The sequence below is a fragment of the Rhea pennata genome, chromosome 11 (genome assembly GCF_028389875.1).
Source record: "Rhea pennata isolate bPtePen1 chromosome 11, bPtePen1.pri, whole genome shotgun sequence".
NCBI classification, from domain to species: Eukaryota; Metazoa; Chordata; class Aves; order Rheiformes; family Rheidae; genus Rhea; species Rhea pennata.
Window position 1 is genome coordinate 11,829,150 of NC_084673.1, and position 17,706 is coordinate 11,846,855.

General features: G+C 51.5%; 1 protein-coding gene across 2 annotated transcripts; it reads left to right on the forward strand.

The window, feature by feature from the left end:
• The first annotated feature begins 655 nt into the window (after positions 1-655).
• MORC4 (MORC family CW-type zinc finger 4) lies at positions 656-16,178 on the forward strand. 2 transcript variants are annotated; one of them, XM_062584681.1, is made up of 17 exons: positions 656-737; positions 822-894; positions 1,638-1,770; positions 3,652-3,869; positions 4,624-4,771; positions 5,873-6,035; positions 6,308-6,436; positions 8,291-8,410; positions 9,117-9,208; positions 10,847-10,945; positions 11,276-11,404; positions 11,764-11,841; positions 12,070-12,139; positions 13,584-13,765; positions 14,340-15,048; positions 15,264-15,547; positions 15,964-16,178. In XM_062584681.1, exons 1-17 carry the CDS (start codon positions 693-695, stop codon positions 16,115-16,117), a joined length of 2,826 nt encoding a protein of 941 aa, XP_062440665.1. In that variant the 5' UTR covers positions 656-692; the 3' UTR covers positions 16,118-16,178. The 2 variants fall into 2 exon arrangements, with proteins under 2 accessions (XP_062440665.1, XP_062440666.1); XM_062584682.1 differs by having other exon boundaries at positions 15,264-15,491; positions 15,964-16,076.
• Positions 16,179-17,706: the final 1,528 nt, after the last annotated feature.

The window sequence follows — 17,706 nt, forward strand, 5'->3', positions numbered from 1 at the left end:
AGCCGGCGTCACCGCGGAGCCATTGTGCGTCTCCGTGGGGAGCGTTCTGCCGCCCTGTGTCCGCAGCGCGAGCCTGCGGCACAGCCTTCCGCCATGGCCGTGCAGGAGGGCGTGCCGCAGGTAGGTCCCAAGGGCTCCTTCCTCTCCTTCCCCCCAGAAAGCCACCCTGCCTCCTCCGGAGGGAGAGCACCGGCCTCGAGCACCAGCGTCCGGTTTTCGGGGAGCTCGCGGCCTGCGGAGAGGCCGCGGCCGTGCCTCCCGGCTCCGGCTGGGAGCTTGGCCGGGCCCTTGTCGCCCGGTACCTCAGGGGCCCCTCGCAAACAGGGCGGGAAGCTGGGGATTGCCCACGAGGGTCAGTGATGGATTTGGAGAAGGAGGAAGGGTGGTACGATGGACCCCCCCCACACACACTTCACCCCCGCCTGGGGGGCGCGGGCGGGAGGGGAGCGTTGGAGGGCGAGCAGGGCCGCCAAAAGGGCGCCTCCCGCGGAGGCCGCGGCGGGGCGCCGCCATGTTGTACGGCGCCGGGCGCCGCCATGTCGCGCCGCAAGGAGGGGCGTTAGCGCTTGAAGCCGCCTTGCGTGAGGCCGAGCGGCCGCGTGGGAGCCGCCATCGTGCCGTACGGCGGCGGCCCCGCCGCCGCGCGGGGGCTGCCATCTTGTGGCAGGCGGCGGGCAGCGGAGGGCGCCGCTATGTCCCACCGGCCCGGCACCGAGCAGGGCGTCTGCCTCGGCACCGTAAGTGCGGGCCGGGCCGCGCCGCGCCGGGCCGCGCAGACCGCCGTCGCGCCGCGCTGACCGCCGCCGTCTCTGTCCCTGCAGATGAGCCCCTGCTACCTGCAGAGCAACAGCGCCAGCCACACGCGGCCCTTCAGCGCCGTGGCCGAGCTGCTGGGTAAGCGCGGCGCCCGCGGGCGGGGGCTCGCGTTCGGCGTTTGCCTCCGAGGGACCGGCCGGGCAGCCCCTCTAACGCGCAGGCAGCGCTCGGGCCCGCGTGGCCGGGGGCGTCGCGGCAGCGTGGCGGGGCGTCGTGGTGGGGCATCGCGGCAGCGTGGCGGGGTGTCGCGGCATCGTGGCGGGGTGTCGCGGCAGCGCGGCGTGGCGTCGTGGCAGCACGGCCGCGTGGCCGGGGCGTCGCGGCAGCACGGCCGCGTGTCGTGGCAGGGTGTCGCGGCAGCACGGCAGGGCGTCGTGTCGCAGCAGCGTGGCTGGGGCATCGCGGCAGCGTGGCCGGGTGTCGTGGCAGGGTGTCGCGGCAGCACGGCAGGGCGTCGTGTCGCGGCATCGTGGCGGGGCATCGCGGCAGCACGGCCGGGTGTCGCAGCAGCGTGGCAGGGCGTCATGGCGGGGCGTCACGGCAGCACGGCCGGGTGTCGTGGCAGGGCGTCGCGGCAGTGTGGTGGGGCGTCGCGGCGGGGCTCTGCGCGGCCTGGCGCACTGCTCCAGCCACCAGCACGGCTTTTCTTGTCACCAGTGGGCTCAGCACGTGCGGTGGTACTTTTTCTAGCTGCACCCTTGCGTTTGGAGGAGAACAAGTTTGGAGAAGCTGCTTATGCTCCCCAGAATTGAGCTGGGGGTGAAGGGGCTGGGGAGTCATTGTCATGTATTTCTAACTGCCTGGTTTTTTTCCTCCTACAGACAACGCTTCAGAGCCCGGTGTCACAGCGAAGCTTCTCTGCATTGACGTTGTGGAGCTCAAGGGCCACCTGTGTTTAACTTTTACGGATAATGGGGCAGGAATGACCCCTCACAAACTGCATCGCATGCTCAGGTATGGGCTGCATGCCTGCCTGCAAGCGTTGATGCTTTTGGCCCCTAGATCATAGGCATCCAGTGTTAATGCATACATCTCTCTCTACTTATTCCTTCCTCATTCTCCTAGCGTGCAAAGGTTTAAGAGAATTAACCTTACACTTGTGTGGTCTGCCCCAGCATGTAATGGGTAGTCTAGGGACTTGTAGCCAGCTTTCTATTTGTTAAACACCCTGCTGTAAGCCATTTGGAGCCATTTTGTGCAAACCGTGTAGTGAGCAGAAGAGGTGCTTTCAGTCAGGGGTGCAGATAAGATCTGTTTAAAAGTGGACGTATGTGCCTGAAGTCAAACCAAGAGTCCTTTGCAGACTCATGTTAGAGAGGAGTTTCCTCTCTTGCCTGCCTTCCCTTGTGGATGCTGAAGTGAGTTGTGGCTTTAGAGGCCGTGTTTATATTGCATTAACCTTCCTCTGTGACGAAAGGAGGGCTTTTCTAGTAGTGCTGAGAGAATGAAACAGGCTTATGGTAGAGATTTGAAGTGTGGCATTATTTGATGACAAATTTCAGGATGTTAGGGGCCACTTACAGTGAGGAAACACTGTCAGGTGACTGATAACTTTTTCGGGAAGGCATGGAACAGAGCAGAAAGCTGTTTCCTGCTTTTAAGAGACCCCTCTGTTGCTTGCAGCTGCTAGACTGCTTGCAGCCCATCCTTGAGGTCTCCCTTCTTGCTACTGCCAGCGCTGCTGTTCCTGCCAGCAGTGTCTGTTGGCAGGGATGGCTCCTGAGTGGGGCTGCTCCTTGCTTTGATCCCAGCTGTTCCTCTCCCAGAACTTCTGCTGCTGCAAAATGTCCAGGCTTCGGTTTTGCTTCATGAGTTGCTCATTTTTTAGCTGAGTGTTGCAAACAGCAGCATTTGCAGGCTGGGATTGAAATAGCAGTGAAAAGGAGGAGGAGCAAAGTAGAGAAACTATGATGTCTTTAATTGCAGCAAGTGGAAAACCACAACTCTTCAGAAAAACGAGAGTGGTTCAGGAAGAGAAAACCAGAAGGCCTGGCCCCTTGCTGCCTGTGCTGTGATGGAGGAAGGAGGTGCCTTGGGCTTTGCACTTGTTCTCCCACTGGCCCTGGCGCATTTGTGGATTGAAGTGGGAGAGAGACAGACCGCGACCTCAGGGAAGCCCCGGTGCAATGCTGCAGTGGTAGCACTGCAAAAGCCTTCCCCTCTGGTGGAGCGAGAGGGCAAGAAGAGGGTGATGGAGACACTATGGGGAGGGACTCAATGCATTCTAAGCTACTCTGGGGCTAATTCAGAACAGGTTAGGGTGAAGCGTAGCAAAACCACAAAACAATGCTCGTTTTTGCCCCTGTTGCCACTTCCTGCCTTAGGGTGCAGCGATGGAGCAGGCTGTCCCTGCATTGGTGCAGGTATATGGGGAGGAGACCAGAGAAGAAGTTTGGTGCTGGGTTAGAGAGAAGAGGCACGCGAGGTCTCCCGAGCCAGCTGGCGGCCTGGGTGTGCAGAGTTGCAGGTTGGCTTGCTCTTCTGCCTCTTGATTTTCTTGTCTGATCATGTAAAAACATTGTACAGGTGCCTTGTGTTAGTTAGGGTTTGGATACTGTGGACAGCACTTCTCCACCCTTGGTGTGGTTTTCGGTGCATGGTGGAAGGAGTGTAAGACTGCCAGGTAGGAGATTTAACTTCTTTACATATGCTACAATGCTGTGGGTGGTATTGCAGCAGAGGAACCTGTTTCTACCCTGAGTCTTTGCTTCTCGGCCTATCAAACAGCAGTTGAGCTCCCCTTGCCAAGTGCTTCGGGCAGGAATGTGGACCCTGGGTTTGGAGCGCAGCAGGCTCTCCCTATTTCCAGTCTCTTTCTGCTTCACCTACTTTCAGCTTTGGTTTCATGGACAACGGTGTGAAGAGAAACCACCCATGCATTGGAGTGTATGGAAATGGCTTCAAGTCTGGCTCCATGCGCCTGGGGAAGGATGCCATCGTCTTCACCAAGAACGGCGGGGCCCTCAGCGTGGGACTGCTTTCCCAGACCTACCTGGAACGTGTCCATGCAGAGGCAGTGATTGTCCCCCTGGTGCCATTCAACCAGCAAAACAGTATCCTTCTGCAGCCAAGCAGCTGAGCTGATTGCCCCCTCTGTAGGGCCCTGGGGGGCCCCGCCACGGGCGCTGAGGGTACAGCTGTCTGCGCCTGCTCCTAGGCCCCCGCACACAGTGCTCGGAGAGGGTAGGAATAACTGTGATTGGTGCTGCACCTGGAGCACCTCTGCAGCAGGCCCTGCTTTCAGAATGCTGCTGTCACTTGTACCTCTGGTGGGTGTATCTGCTGCTCATCAAGGCCAGTCTGGCTCCTGAAAAGCTTTTGCAGTTGTGTCACTGACTTGTGTGCTACGTGTTTCCGTTCCTTTTCCCCTGTGCAAGCCCACGTACGCCTCCTCACCCAGCAGCTCTACTCTGTGCTGCTTTTCTGCACCAGGAGTGGCCCTGAGCTGTTGCCTTGGTGTGCTAGAATGCACGCAGGCTGTATTGCTGTCAGGCCAAGGGAGCCGAGGGTGTGCATCTCCACAATGCTGCTCACACAGCCCCTTTTGTTATCAACTGGCGCGATGTTACAGCTTTGCATTCACTTATCCCATGTAGCTTAGTACATGGAGTATTTTTCTGCGAAACAGACTGTTTTTTGCCTGTCCTGGTTCAGTCTTTCCTTGAGGCTATCCCCGGATGGACCGTAGTGGGTCACACTTCTCCGGGGAGTCATGCCTGGGACTGGGTCCTTGTAGTTGGAGTTTTTTATGCCCTTTTTTGCGGGGAGACTGGGCAACCCTGTTCTCCTTGACTCACTGGCTTCTAGAGAAAATAATTGTTACTGAAGACTCTGTGCCCAGCCTGGAGGCCATCCTGCAGCATACCCTCTTCAACACCAGGGAGGAGCTGCTGGCACAGTTTGATGCTATCCCAGGCAAGAAGGGCACGCGCATCCTCATCTGGAACATCCGCAGGTATGGAGTGGAGGGGCGGCCAGGCAGGCAGCTGTGCCCCGACTGAGGCGAGGAGAGTTGTAGCACAGGCAGGTTCAGCACAGTTCCTGTTCTGGGTGGGGGTTGAAGCCCACTCTCATCCAGCGCAGCCGCTTCTTATGTGAAGCCGTTACCCCGCTTTCCGAAGGAGACCGGGTTGGGACTGGGCTGCTTGCCGTTGCTGCTCACTGCCTGAGCTCTGCAGTGCAAGCCTGCTTGTGGGAAGGGGGCTGAGGTGTTTCGGCATGTGAGGTTTTCCTGGCAGCACTAGCGTTGTGGGCACTGAGTTTGCACAAGGACCTGGTTGCTTTGGGCCATCAGGAGACGTCTTCTATTGTAAAGTGTGTGTGGAGAGTAGCCGTGAGCCAAGGGGATTTCGCTGATGGGGGGTTCGGCATTGTGTTGAGTGTGGCTCATTTTCCTTCTTTCCTCTTCTGTGGCTGGAGCCACCAGAGCACTGCTTGCTTTGCAGGAGCCTTCATGGTATGGCCAGGGGTAATGCTGCCACCTTCAGCGTGTGCTGAGTCCTCCCTGGGAAGTGCTGGAGGAACGAATGCAGGCATTTCCTCCCCTTCCTCTGTGTGACTGAATGCTTGAGATACTGCCCTGGGAATTGAGAGAGATCGATCTTGCTATGTTACAAACTCATTCTCTTTTTTTAAGCAAACTAATTATCCTTTTACTTCCTTCCCCTCCCACCCCCCCATGCAAGGGAAAATTTCCATGTTTCTGTCTGTCAAGACAACTGTGAAATGTTCTACTGCTTTGGTGTTGTGCATAGAATCCCCTGTAATTAAATGATTTACTAAAAAGATGTGGGCTGTGTGAAAGACTCTGTCTGCTGTTCCCTGGCACCTTGATACAGAAGAGTAGACTTATCAAGGAAGCTGTGTCTCCTGACACCAGGGTTAAGAGCAAAGGGACTATTTTAGTCATTGATTTCCCTATAGTGGAGTCCTGCTAAGTTGTTGTCCTTCCAGATGCAAGACTTTTTATGATTGTGTTAAAGCTGGTTCTGCTTTGGACCCTGGTGTGGGATGAATGGGAGAGGCTGTCTTTATTTTTGTGTCTGGTCTTTTTCAGAAATAAAGATGGGAAGCCAGAGCTGGACTTTGATACAGATGAGTATGATATTCGATTAGCAGACTTCCTTGCAGAGGGCGTGGAGGTTCCTAGCAGAAGGGTTCTGCCCTGTCAGGAGATGGTCCAAGAGTTTCCAGTCCCAGAGACACAGTACTCGTTACGGGTGAGTTATCGAGGGCTGAAAGGCAGCCAGGCAGCCCTTCCCTAGGCTGCTCTGTGCTTCCCGGGCAGGCAGTATGGGTGACCTGTTCCTCCAGTGTCACATTATGGTGGGCCACCCTCTTCTGATGCCTTGCAGGGGATGAAAGATGTGGAATCCAAAGCAGATCTTGGGTTTGCCTGAAAATGACTATATGGGACAGATTTGAGTGTCTGATATCTTCCCTATGTCTGGAATTTCTCTCTCCTGTTCTGTTGTGCTGTCCTTTCTCACAGGCGTATTGCAGTATCTTGTACCTGAAGCCTCGCATGCAGATCATCCTGCGACAGAAGAAGGTGAACACTCAGTTGATCTCCAAGAGCTTGGCCCACACCGAATATGATGTATACAAGCCCACATTTGCTGTATCCTTTCTGCCAGCCTCTCAGCGCTTTGCTTCCAGAGCGGCCTCAGCACTCTGTAAGGTCCAAATCAGCTCTGTGGCTAGGTTTAGGCCTGCTCTTGATGCACAGAGAAATACAGGATTTTAAATGAATAGACAGGCTGAGTTATCTTCTCCTTCCTGTCTTCTGGTCAACTTCGAGAGGCCAAGTCTTGATGTGAAGGTAGAAAAGATCCCTCAAGGCTGCTCCTGCTGGAGCAGGGGTGGGCCATGTCTCATGCTGAATTTGAGCCAGTTCTCGCCCGTACACTGAGGTGGATGTACTGTGTCCAGGGAGGGTGGGGTAGGGAGGGACACGAGGCTTTTGCTGACTTGTCAGTTTTGCTGAGGAAAATACTTTCTGAAATGTATTTTAAATGTGAATGTTATTTCAATTCAGTGGAAAAAAACACTTACCAAAAATGAGAACAGAGACCAGAAAAGCCATTCTGCCTTTCTGTCCCATTCCTAAACAGTTACTTGCTTATTTTTCCTGACTGACTAAAGTTGCTAATTTGAGTTCTTAGAGCATGTTGATGTTTATTTTTTCTTTCTCTCCTACTGGATGTTTGAGAATAAGATTACCTGGCTTACCTGTTGGCACATCCTTTTGGAGAGGAGTGTCTCCAGGTCAAAGCCAAGTGCAGAGAGCAGTATGGCTATCAAATCGGTTCAAATGGCTTCTAGAAAGAACTTCGCTTAAGCTCTTTGGAACTATATCTGAACATCTTTTTCCCCCTCCTCTCACCTACTTAAAAGTAATTTTCTGTCCCAAGTTTTTGTGCTTATATCAGTGTCTGAATCCAATGTAAAAAAAATGTTGTTTGCTTAAATTCCATCCCTATTTACTCAATCAGAAATTGGAGAATGAAAACGGAAGTCCTCTCCCACTTTTGTAACTTAACAATAGTTAAGATTTTGCATGCTAGTTGCCCTCTTCAGGGTAACTGCTGAGACACTGTTTTTGAGATGATTTCCAGAAGTGCAGCAGACTGGTGATTACAAAACTCTAGTGGCAGTGGATTTCCATTTTCTGTCAAAGATACCTTGACTTTTTATAGTGAATATGCTTGAAATAGTAGCTCCTTGAGATCTGGAGGATAACATGTGTTATATACATGGCATGTAGAGGAAGGCATGCAATGTCTATGAATATTGCGAATGCACAAGCTCTGATTTTAAGACATAAGCACATTAAAAATATCTTTAAACAATAAGTGATTAATTAAATATTTTAATCCTAAAACCACAGTTCCCTATTTAATAACAGTCTGTCCAGAACTGAATTTGTGAAACTGGAGTGTGCTGAAAGTGAGCTCTTTATTCTGTGCTGGACCTTGGTGTTATTACTAGTTGTTAAGGTTTCTTCAGTCTTGACTGTGTGTGTATGTTTTGGTTTTGTAAATATTAGCTATTGTATCTTTTAATTACAAGTGTAAAACTTAGTCATTAGTTATCTTGTTTGTGATAGCTTTGAGGCTGTTTCTTTGGCCAAATCTTGACTCTTCTGTTATCAGTGTAATATAAATGAGGATCAGAGCCTTTATGGGAGCTCTAACCTACACATGTTTTGACTTGGCAGTAGCAGGCTGGGTGCTCAGTACGGCTGTGTCCAGCTCACCTCCAGTTGGTTGTGCTTGCCGTTATCTGTGACTATTGACAGGGAGGAGGTTGTCATTTGAAGTGGGCCAAGGCTGCACGCTGTTCCTCTGATGAGGAGGGCAACAGGGGCCGCTCGGTGCTGCAGCCCCCCCCTAGATATTGGGCTCTGCATCCCCCCACCCCTCCCTCTCCCAGAGCTCCTTGTTTATTGCTCCCTTGACTAGTTTTCGCACAGAACAGAAGAGTGAAGATCACCTTTGGATTCACCTGCAAGAACAAAAGCCACTATGGGATCATGATGTACCACAACAACCGTCTCATCAAGTCCTATGAGAAAGTCGGCTGCCAAAGGAAGGTGAGTGGTTGGACTGGTCAATCTCCCCTTTTACTTGGGAGAGGGGAGAATGGGGCTTTGCAGAAAGCAACCTTTTTGTAGGTCTTTGCTTCCCTATTGCACAGTGATGAGAGTTGAGCCTGGAGACCTGGTGTTTCTGAGGCTATGTCCCGAGGATCCAGTCAACGTGTGCATCTCCACAGTGGGTGCCTATCCGGCTTCTAGGAACTAGAGGTGTCCAGCTGGTTTGTAATGCTGCTGTTGTCAGAGGAGCTGTGAGAGGACAGGCAGCCAGCCTCTCCCCAGGGTGATCCAGGTGGATCTGCTCTGGCAGGAAGACCTCGGCTTTGATGGGAAGCTGGCTCTGAAGCAGTTGCTTCCAGCCGATATCTTGCGGGAGTATCTCAGAGCTGTGGCACACCTTCAGCCCCAGATAATTTTGGCCTGTTACTTAAGCCAGCCAAGGCTCTGTGTTCTGGAAGAAGAGGCTTCAGTACATACCACAGATGCCTTTGCAGGGATTTTTATCAGCAGGGCTTGCAAATGCTGCCAGCCAAATGCAGCTCATACGTTGGTGTGCAAGGTACGAGCCGTGGGTTTGCCTGCAGCATCTGTACTGGAGGGCAAGGAGGGTGTCAGCACTCCCCAGAGGGCTGCTTTCTTTTTCCTGTTGTGAGCAGAACTGGCTAAAACAGCTCTTTCCCTTCGCTGCTGGCCCCCAATGCAGGGAGAAGGCATGGGTGTCATTGGGGTAATTGAATGCAACTTCTTGAAACCAGCACAGAACAAACAGGACTTTGAAGAGAGCAAGGAATACCGGTAAGAGAGGTCTGTGCCCCAGGCTGCTGCTTGGGGAGGGTTTTGCTGTGTTACAGCCTTCTATCTGAGGTGCTACACATGTTCTTAGGTCTGTTTATTTTGAAGTAGCTCCAGACCAGGCCATTATTTTTCTGCCTCTGATGCCCTTAGAGAGCAAGGAGAATTGCATGCCTGGGAAGACTGGTGCATACATAGAGCCCTGAGCTGAAGCGTGGACGCAATCTGTGTGTTCATCTAGCCCTGGCATCCAGGCATGTTCCCCCACAAGAATCCAGCCCTAAGGAAACCCCTCCAGAATACAGTGATGTCTGCATCTGCGTTCACTTCAGCAGAGCTGCCCAAGCTGGGATCAGTCCCTCAAAGCCAGCGGGGAAGGTCAGATACTCTCAGGGAACCTCCAGCTAAGAAGCGCAGCAGAAGCAAGCAGCGCTCTCTCTCTGTGGGCACCAGCCCCTGGTTCCCAGACTGCTGTGTTCCACACATCAAGGGAGACTGCGCTTGGGAAAGGGACTTCTGGCAAACTGAAACCTTGGGCAGGATTAAGTGAGACTGGGACAGAGTAGACCAAAGTGATTTATTTTTGCTGTGCTGCTAGAGAACTGTTCTTTAATTAGAGTAAATAACGCAGAGCTTTAGTGACCGAGTTTGCAGGGCCTTTTCCTCAGCAACAAGTGAGGACTGTAAGGTGCAATGTTTGTGGACATCTCTGCTTCTTCCCCCTGGCACTTTGCTAACATTGGAGTTCAATGGTTATCTGTATCTTTTTGAGATATTAGGAGGGTTGTGCTGCTGATTGGCAGGGGTCTTTCTCAGCCCAACCCCAGGAATTTGCTGATAAGTAAAAGCATGAACAAGGGAATGCCCCTGGACTGATGAAGGGAAGAACTCCAATGTCCTGCCACCAGTTACCTGTGCTCTGCCTCAGACTGAGTCACAGCAAGAGCCTTGCCAGGGCTGGGTTGTGCTTTTGGTGTTAAGGGTGGCCAGGATCTCCCTGAATGCAGAGCCGCAGCTGAGAGATCTCTGCTCCCCTGGCTCTCATTGGTTTGACCTAGTGCCATAATAAGTGTTCAGTAACAGAATACCCAAGGAGATGATAGCCCCTTTCTGAAGCGTGAGGTGAGCCTGAGTCTACAGAACTAATTGAGGTAGGGCTAGTCAGACCTCGTTAGCCGTGAAGGTTTGATCTGGGTCTGCATGGCCTTTTGATGCAGTCTGGCATGTTTTCGTGCTACACGTGCATTTGTGGCCAAGATGAGTGGCTTCCCATGTGCTGCCTGGCCCTCAGGTCCCCCATGAGGCCTTGCATTTGCCCTGGTTTGGAAGGGAGGTGTATACAACACTGAATGTCCAAGCAGTGCCACTCCAGGTGAGGTGAGGTGAGGGAGTGTTTGAGGCAACAGAGCCGCCCTTGGAGAGCGGAGGAGAAAGTCTGAATGCTTTATGATGATATTGGCATGTTTTCTGCTGGTGTGGGCTGGGTGCTGCACTGGGGCTGCTTAGGTGCCAATCTAAAACCTACAATTGCAAGTCTGAGTTGAGCTTTCCAGGGAGAGGTTTGCATTTGCCCTGGCTGTTCTTCATGCTGCCTCTTGTGCTGTTTGGGACACTGGTTTCTTGCTGTGTTTTCACTTCCAGACGGACAGTCACTGTGCTAGGGCAGAAACTCAATGCCTACTGGAAGGCGAAGGTCGCCCAGATGAATTTGGGAAGTGTGGATGCAGCCTGTATAATAGCGTGAGAGCTAGCTCTGATCTTTGTCAACCCTAACAGCCTGGGGGTTTCCCTTGGCCAAGGAGGGGTGGGGATGTGCAACCAGGAGGGTCATTTTGGGAGCCAGGGTTTGAACCTGAGGAGTTTGGCCCTGTGGCCAGTGGGAAGGATGTCACACAATGGGCAGGGTGCTCCTGGGAGAGCAGACAGGCATCAGTGCCTCAGACTGCCCTCCATGCTGTGCCAAATGGGCTGGGACTGACTTGGGGTCGGGCGGCAGCACTTGCACTGACCAGCCTTTCCTAGCATTTGCTCCATGCTTGAGATACTTAAACTGTATGTTGGTTTTTGCAGAGAAAGACCAGATCAGACATGGGTGCAGTGTGAGGAGTGTCTGAAGTGGAGGAAACTCCCTGACCAGGTTGATCCCACATCGTTACCAGAAAACTGGTCTTGCTGTCTTCATCCTCTTCCCAAATACAGGTAGGGACTCACAGATAGAGTCCTGGGTGATTTTTCTCACTGCCATCTCACATCCTTGAAATACAAATGGTTTATGTCAAATGTGTGGGTTCCTGCTTTCTGTGCTGAACTCTTGGTCTTATGGTTTGTACTTCATTACTTTCTATCTGTGTTATTTTGAGAGTCGAGTGGCTCTTTTTCTTGCTCTGCCCTTAAATGCACTGTTCGACTCTTCAGATATTTCTATGGCCTTACCTTTTTTGAAATCCTAAAAGAGTAGAGACATTGGACAGATGCCCAAACCATGGAGATTCTTGGTGGGAGGGGGAGCCAAACTGTTCTTTTACATATTGAGGTGTGGTGGACTGCTCTTGTTGCAGAAACTGCTCAGCACCTGAGGAGCAGGAAGCCAGCGATGAGGAGAAGAGCCCCAGCTACAACCAGAAATGCAGGAAGGGGTGAGGATGTCCAGTTCCACCTTGCTGCTCAGCTACCTGGAGCTAGGAGGCAAGAGGGAAGTCGGGTGTCTCCTTGCCCAGCAGTGGCATCTCTTGCATGGTCACTGCTGGTACAGAAGATATCTGCTGCTTTTCTCCTGCATCCCAGGCTCCATCTCATGGCAGAGAGAACATCTTGCCTCTCAGTATGACAGCACACTTCCTCCATTTTTCCCTTCCATGGTCTAGGGAGCTGAGTGCAGAGAGGAAGAGGAGGAGGTCATCATCATCATCATCAGGGGAGAGCATGGAACAGCAGGTGAGACAGATGGGAGACAGCTGCGTGAGCCAGCATGGTTCTCATCCTTGCCTCACTGTTGTTCTCCTTTCCTCCTGATGAGAGAGAAGCCAACATGTAATGATGATGAAGCATCATATAATGTGAGACTACAATTCTTATTCACAGCTTGAGGATCGGGGCAGTCCCAGCCCCTGTGCCCATCCTGACCCTGTCCTGCCTGGTCCTAGTGAGTTACTTACTGTCTCACCTGGTTGGAAGAGGATGTGGCGAGCTCCCTGTTTCCTCTTTTGGGCTTGCAGGGCTGATTCTGTGTGGCCTCCTTCCCCTTTTTCAGGTTAACCAGTTGCATAAAGACTCTGATGTTTTGAATTTTCAGGAGAGCTCTCTTTCGGACACGGCTGCCCAGGATGGGTTCTCCGGGCAGCTATGGACACTGCAGCATGTGATCAGGTTGGCCGTCCATTAGGGACAGTTCCCTCCCAACACTCACCATGGTGTTCAGATGTCTTCCCATGGCCCTCCAGCCCCAGCCTAGTCTCTCTGCATGCTCTCTTCCCAAAGATACCTTCATGTTGCATGCTAGACTAATCTTTTTCTCAGTGCGTTGAAACCTGGTAAGGACAGGGGGTTTCTTACCCCTCCACACACACCTTTTTTCTCTTGTAAGCCATCTTTAATATACCTGCCTATTACAGTGCACGTAAGTAAATGAGGGTTTGATAGCTGTCACAGAGAATCTGCTCTGGCTTCTGCCTTGGAGACTCTCTGGGAGTAACTCTGTCCTTACTCATGTTTGTCATCTCTTCTGTGATGTAGTAGCATCAATGCCTCTTCTCTCCTCTTCATTGCTCATTTTTTCCTCCATGACTTGGTCATCTCATGTTATCACAGGTGCATGTATGTAGAAAGAGAGTTGGTTTGTCTGTTGCATTTTTATCTATAACAAGCATGAAAGCTCTCGCTGCACAACAAGTGCCTCGTCGAAGCACGGAGGAACTAAAGCACCATCCCCCAAATCAAGGAGACACACTTGCAGCCTGAAACAAGAACTGTGCCACCTGTGATATAAGATAGTGGGGTGTGAAGGGAGCACTGTTTGTTCTAGGGACAGCATCAGTGAACATATGATGTGAGCTGGTTAATCGCAAGGAAGACTGTGTGGGGCTTGCAAGTGACTGAGCTCCCTGGACTGTGGCTGCTGAGACTGAGGCCAGTCCCTGCTGGTAAAACAGGTGCTAGAGGGCACAATCTGAGAAACTGGGAACTGATCTCTACTGGTTGCCTCCCAAGGATGGTTATTGGTTAGGGCATCTTGATTTAATACCTGGCTGACGGAACCTGCTCAAAAGGGGTTCAGCTGTCTTCTCGTGCCTCTTTCCTCTTGGCTAAGGCTTGGTTTCCCATGGTGCAGCTGGTATAATGTGGGCTGTTGTCTTACCTTTTTTAAATGTTTCTTCCCCAGGTGTCGTCCCCTGCATCAGTGCCCTGGCCTGCTCGTACCAGCAGTTTCACCTGCGCTGTGAAGCTGGAGCCTGAGGAAAAGGTTGCTGATGGGACTGCTGCCTCTGCCCCTCCTCTCAAAAAGATCACTGCAAGCCAGGCTGGAACAGAACCTTGGGAACCAAACACCTCCGTGACAGCAGGGTAGGTGGCAGGTTGTGGGCTCCTGCTCTGCACCTTTATTATCCTCTGTCCCCTTGTTTTTGTCTATACCAAGGCCTATGTGGAAAGGCTTGGTGAGATGCAGTTTTGTGGAAGGAGCACTGACCAAAGCCAGTGGATCTGTCTTTGGTCCTTTTCTCCATCCCTTCTGTCTGGGAGGGGTTTGTGGGACTCAAATGCTCCTTCACCTTTTCACATCTGGACAAGGAAGTGGAGCAGGGTGGGATAAAGGGGGAAACAAAAACCCTTGACAAGCTGGTATTTTTAAGTACTCCCAGTTTCAACTCAACCAGTGTCCTTTCTCTGTCAGTGCCAATACTGTCAGACTTTCTTCTCTCCACTATGATGGCAGCCTTGGCATGAGGCTGTCCCCCCCCCCCACACACACACACAGTGGGCTGTGGTCCCACTGTCATCCCTGTGGTCCTAGGAGATTGCTGGTTGGTCTCTCCCCCACCAGGTAGTGAACAGAAATTGTCTGGTGATTGAGGTCAGCTGTGCTGTGGATTGGGAGCACTCTTGCCTGCTCACCCCCTTTCTCTCTCTCCTTTTATAGCAAGCCCAACTTGACCATAAAAGAAGAGCTACTGGAAAAGCCTGAGGAACAGATGGAAGTTTCACTTCCAGATCTGACTTGTCCCAGCCTTCCTCCTTTCCCTCTTCAGAAGAATTTTGCAGTACCTTACCAAGACAGAGAAGACCTTGGGTGCATAAAACGGGAGACAAATGTAGGTGGCAGCTTGCACACCTATCTGTTCAAAGGGCTGCCAGGCACCCTCAGCAGCACCAGTCATGCTAACAGTGCATTGCACTGGGATGGATGCTGCCGCAGAGCAGAGACTCCAGCATCACCCAGTAGCTCAGCAGGAAATCAGAAAGATACTGCCATGATCCGAGAAGAGCTGGAAGATCAAATGCCAAACTTAATAGCAGAAAGACAGGCTGCAGACTTGGGCATTTGTGTGAACACAAAGGACATGGACAGGAGACCCTTTGTGGCAGTTGTGGGTGTTTCGAAGGCTGCTGCAGGTGGTGAAGCTCCCATTCAACTCTTTCCTTTTGGGTGGAAGGAGAGACTTGATAGACCAAAGGCAGAGAAGGCCCCATGCCTTATGACTGGAGACAAAGGAGGAAGAGAATTGCAGGTTTTGAACACAGGGGAGAAGGAGGATATAACTGAGCAGGAGGACATGAGAAGAGCAATGGAGAATATCTCTGTGGAACTGAAGAATATTTCAGCAGAGCGAGATTTCCTCCGGTGCAAGGTAACTAATTTGTGGCTGTGCATCCCACTGGGTTAGGACAGTGCTGGAGAGGGCTGGTCAAAGTGGGTTGAGCAGGAGAGATGTTCCTGTGAAGAAGGTAGTAGGCTTCTTCCTTTATTTGCTGACTCTTCATTTCTCCTTCAGGCCTGGCAAAGCTCTTTTCATTTTGCTGATTGGTGTCATTCCTATGCATGTACCTTCCTCTCCTATTTCAGGTGGAGGAAATAGAGCATGAGAAGTGCTACCTGAAAACAGAATTCTTGAAAAGCCAGCAGGAACTGGCAGTACTCAGAGCTCAGGAGACTGAAGGCTTATACTGGAGCAAGAAACATATGGGTTACCGCCAAGCTGAGGTGCAGGAGCTGAAAGCGAAGCTGGAGAGATCCACAGAAGAGAAGGCTGAGCTGATGCAGAGACTCAAGGAGACAGAGATGCACTTAGAGGTGCTCAGGGAGGCACAAGTTTCCTGCAGGGGCCCAGAGAGAGCAGATATAAAGAGGTCAGAACTTGGGTTGGCTGTACCTGTTGACCCTAAAGTGAGGGAGTGGGCAGGAGTAATTGTGGGCTGCCATTTCCATAGGACACTGCTACCCTGATGACTGGATTATAACTGAAGATCCTGCTGTTTTGAGAGGGTGGAATCAACAGATGAATCCAAATAATTGATCAGGCTTCAAAAATGCCATGTGAAAAGGTGCTCTGTGTATTCTGCTCTGTCCTACACTGTGACATGTTGTTGCTGAATCACTTGGCACAGTGTCAGATCTGTAGTGGAAGTAAGAGTGGAGTGGAGCAAGGAACCCCCTGGAGTACATAGTACTCCTGGTAGGAAAGAGGACAGCAGTTGAGTATGTGACAGGCAGTATCGAATCTGGACTTATGCCACTGACTCCACTTTTCTCCTCTTTCCCACAGCGTTATGGAGAAACTTAAGAACCTGCGTATGAATGTGAGCTGGCTTCTCTCGTTGGTCCTCCCCCACTTGGAGCTTCAGGAGATTAACTTTGAGTCAGATCAGGTGGATGAGATCTTGCAGACTGTACTGGAGACAAACCGCATGTTGGAGTAGTCTGTTCTCTCCTGCCGCTGTGCCTTTTGTACAGTATCGTTAATAAACCTTGGTTTCTTTACGTGTGCTCTAGGCCATCATTCTGGTGGGGCAAGGGTTTTCCCTTGCCCTGCCTCAGTCTGCAGGACTGGCATGGCACTTCACTTCCCCCAGGCGATGGAAACCCAGTGGTGATGGGAGGAGTGGGGACTGCAGTGCAGGCACGACTCTGCGCAGCTGGCCTGTGTCCTGCCTGGCAAGCAGGCACTGCTGACCTCCTCTCTGCTCCTCAGCACTCTGGATTGAGTAGCGGAGAGGCAGGGAAACCTGGCAGTTGCTGCCCAGTACCTGGTATGAGTAGTAACTCTTGGGAGCACAGGCTGGACACACTGCACCACTGGGCAGGAGTTCTCTTGTGACTAACATGGCTGGCTGGCTCTCTTCCTGTTACAGCAGCATGGTGGTGGGGCTCAGAAGCTGGACCCTGGCTCTCCAGGTGGCCATCTTCAGTTACAGGTCTGATTAGCCCAGGCAGCAGCTAAACTGGGTCCCTGCCTGCATTTTTCTCCTAAGTGCATCTTTGTGTGTTTGTTAAATAATGGAGCGATAGAAGGTTCTTTGAGCTAATTTTGTCTTCCCGAGTAGCTATGGGAACCGTTAGTGATACAGTGACGACAGCAGAGCTAGCTGGCTAACATGGCTAAGCAGGTGCTGTCCTGTGTGGGAGCTTCTCCCATTCAACTTTCCTGTTAGGCTTATTTTCTTAGCTTCTTTACAGCCAGCAGCACGGCTGCCCTTTCGGGAAGGGGAACGTAGAGGAAAGTGGGGTGTTTGGGTACAGATGAGGGTCTCAAGAGTAGCCAGATATGACTTGGGATGGCCACACTCAGACCAAGGGGGCTGTAGCTCCATGTCCTGCCTCTGGCATGGTTCATGGGAAGAAGTTAAAGAACCAGGACAAGTGAGTATTATATATCCTCAATATCATTTAAGCCTTTACTTATTTCCAGCTTGGAAGCTTTTTAAATTAAATGAGCTTTCTTAGAGGAGCTGAGCGACAACAGTGGCTTTTTTTGCATTCTGTAGATGCTGCCTCTGTCTACCAGTTGAGACTTCCATTCTCCCCTTTCTCTAGTTGAGTCCTATTCTGTTTTCAATTCATGTTTTCCTTCTCAGCTGCTTCTGTGGCCTCTGTTTTCAGACTGCTGTTTGCTGTTTTTTCAGGAAAATACCACATGGTAATATTTGAGTTTGAAAGTTAGCTCCCTTATCTCCCTTCATGGTTTGAAGATAACATTTCCTATCTCCATTCGTGCTTTTTTTTTTTTTTTTTTTTTTTTAATTCTTTTCTCTTGACAGCTCACCAGCTGGTCCTCACACTGTGGGGCTGTTTATACTGTGCCCTCATGGCATTTAATTTTCAATAGAGCTGTTGAGGAGATTGAATCTTCATCAGGAAAATGCTGATTAGTCAAAGTTCCTTTTCACAATGGTTGGGACACTTCTACACTCATTTTACAGTTGCATGAAATACAGTTTCCAAGGTAGAAACTAGCTAGTTATTGTGGGGAGCTGTCACCATTCTGACTGTGCTGAGGATTTTTATCCCA